Here is a 1,725-nt window from a genome sequence, read left to right as displayed (position 1 = left end):
TATCTATTCCTCTATAATATAATAATGAAAGAATCCAAGATTCACAATTCATACTACAGTAAATACCATAATAAATTATCACTGTAGCTCAAACGGAATATTGTTGAACTTTAAAAACTGTAGCACTCACGAAAAAATGTATTTAAATACAGAATTACTGTAACGAAAATAAAAAAATGAAGACCATGCTTTGCACGGATGCACACTAGTAGGGGGGAAAGGCATATTTGATCTTCTGTAGAAAAATCATACATATACCTCCATAGGATTTATTTTCTCCTAGTCCTCCCCAGCATATGAGGAAGGCTTCCAATTGGTGCTTTTAGAAGCAAAAGAAGACAAGCATACACAGTACCCCAACAACTACAAGATATTCAGAGGCACATCCACGCTTAAAACAGGCGTATGGATGCATTATGATTTATGATTCCAAACAGTACATTATGCAGTATCCTAAAACTCCCACCAGCAAAACTTACACCATATACACACACACACAAAGCCATAATTGATAAGAGCATTTTATAGTTTACATCAGACGCAATTCAGTCTTTGAGCAACAAAGCCTTGACGAAAACATATGTAGCATAAAGCTTTTAACTCTCATATGAAATAGTCCATTTGTGTCAGCCTTTCCATGTATCTTTCAGCCTCCTAATTTCCTTAAGGGCTTCAATGGGAGAGCGACAACCAACTTTAGCCTGCAACATGAAGTGTGTCAATGTACACACTTTCCATACTGAAGTTAAGAGAATATAACATGCACCCTAAGTAGAAGACTATTATACACTTGTTATTCTTGAGTTTGAGTCTTTGAGATGGTAACACGCACCGTAACGAGAAGAAATGGGGATAGGGTGAGAAGTAGGGGTGCATTCGGTCCGGATACGGCTCGGATATGATGCCTACCATATCCATATCCGCTTACTCATCTCGGATACGGTTACGGATACAGATATACCTTGGTAAGGAAAGTTTATATCCATATCCACTACAATCGGATATGGTTACTGATATACATGCGGATATATAAGCGGATATGTATGCAGATACAAAATGGATATGAGAAAGCTAGATAGTATTGAGAAAAACATAGTTCATGTGATACAAAAGAGTTTGTTTATATGTTCATTATATCTGAAAAGTTAAGATTAGACATATTGATCATCAAAATTAACCCCAAATCCATAATCTAAGAATCGAAACTATCGTAAGAGTATGACTAATATGTATTCGGATATTTCGGATACGGATACGGATATTTCACTATAAAACCATATCCGTAACCATATCCTATCGGTTATAGATTTGAGTAACCATATCCGTATCCTAACGGATACGGTTACAGATATTTCCTCGGATACGAATACAGTTTAGCACCCCTAGTGAGAAGTCTAAAAATTTCTCCAACTTTTAGCATTTGTGTTATACAGTGTAGCATAAAGCTTTTTTTTGGAGAATATTCCGTGAACCGCTTCTTCCTTAGGCTTAACTTTGCTCTTTTAGTTCACCTGTTTTTGTCGTATTAGTCCCCCAAATCTTCGCTACATCTATATCGGACTCATTCATCTTAACTAGACACCCCTCCCCCTCGCCCCCCACCCAAAAAAAAAAGAATAAAATAAAATCTTCATGTTTTCTTGAAATGGGGGACAGGAGGTATTTAGAACAGCTTAGTATACCGGTTTTTTTTTTTTTGGGGGGTGGGGGGGGGGGGGGTGGGGG

The 1,725-nt window shown here is 37.3% G+C and overlaps 1 protein-coding gene across 1 annotated transcript in view; it reads right to left on the bottom strand.

Moving 5' to 3' along the window:
- The window catches only part of LOC109842672 (hydroxyacylglutathione hydrolase cytoplasmic), a 31,484-nt gene continuing 30,130 nt past the window's right edge, over positions 372 to 1,725 (bottom strand). Inside the window, exon 7 of the mRNA XM_020411517.1 lies at positions 372 to 701. Coding sequence (XP_020267106.1) covers positions 627 to 701 — 75 coding nt within the window. The 3' untranslated portion in view covers positions 372 to 626. The remainder of the gene's footprint in view (positions 702 to 1,725) is intronic.

Source organism: Asparagus officinalis, chromosome 5, assembly GCF_001876935.1.
Source record: "Asparagus officinalis chromosome 5, Aspof.V1, whole genome shotgun sequence".
Lineage (NCBI taxonomy): Eukaryota > Viridiplantae > Streptophyta > Magnoliopsida > Asparagales > Asparagaceae > Asparagus > Asparagus officinalis.
The sequence above is the reverse complement of the archived record's forward strand: the minus strand, read 5'-3'. Positions and strand labels throughout refer to the sequence as shown.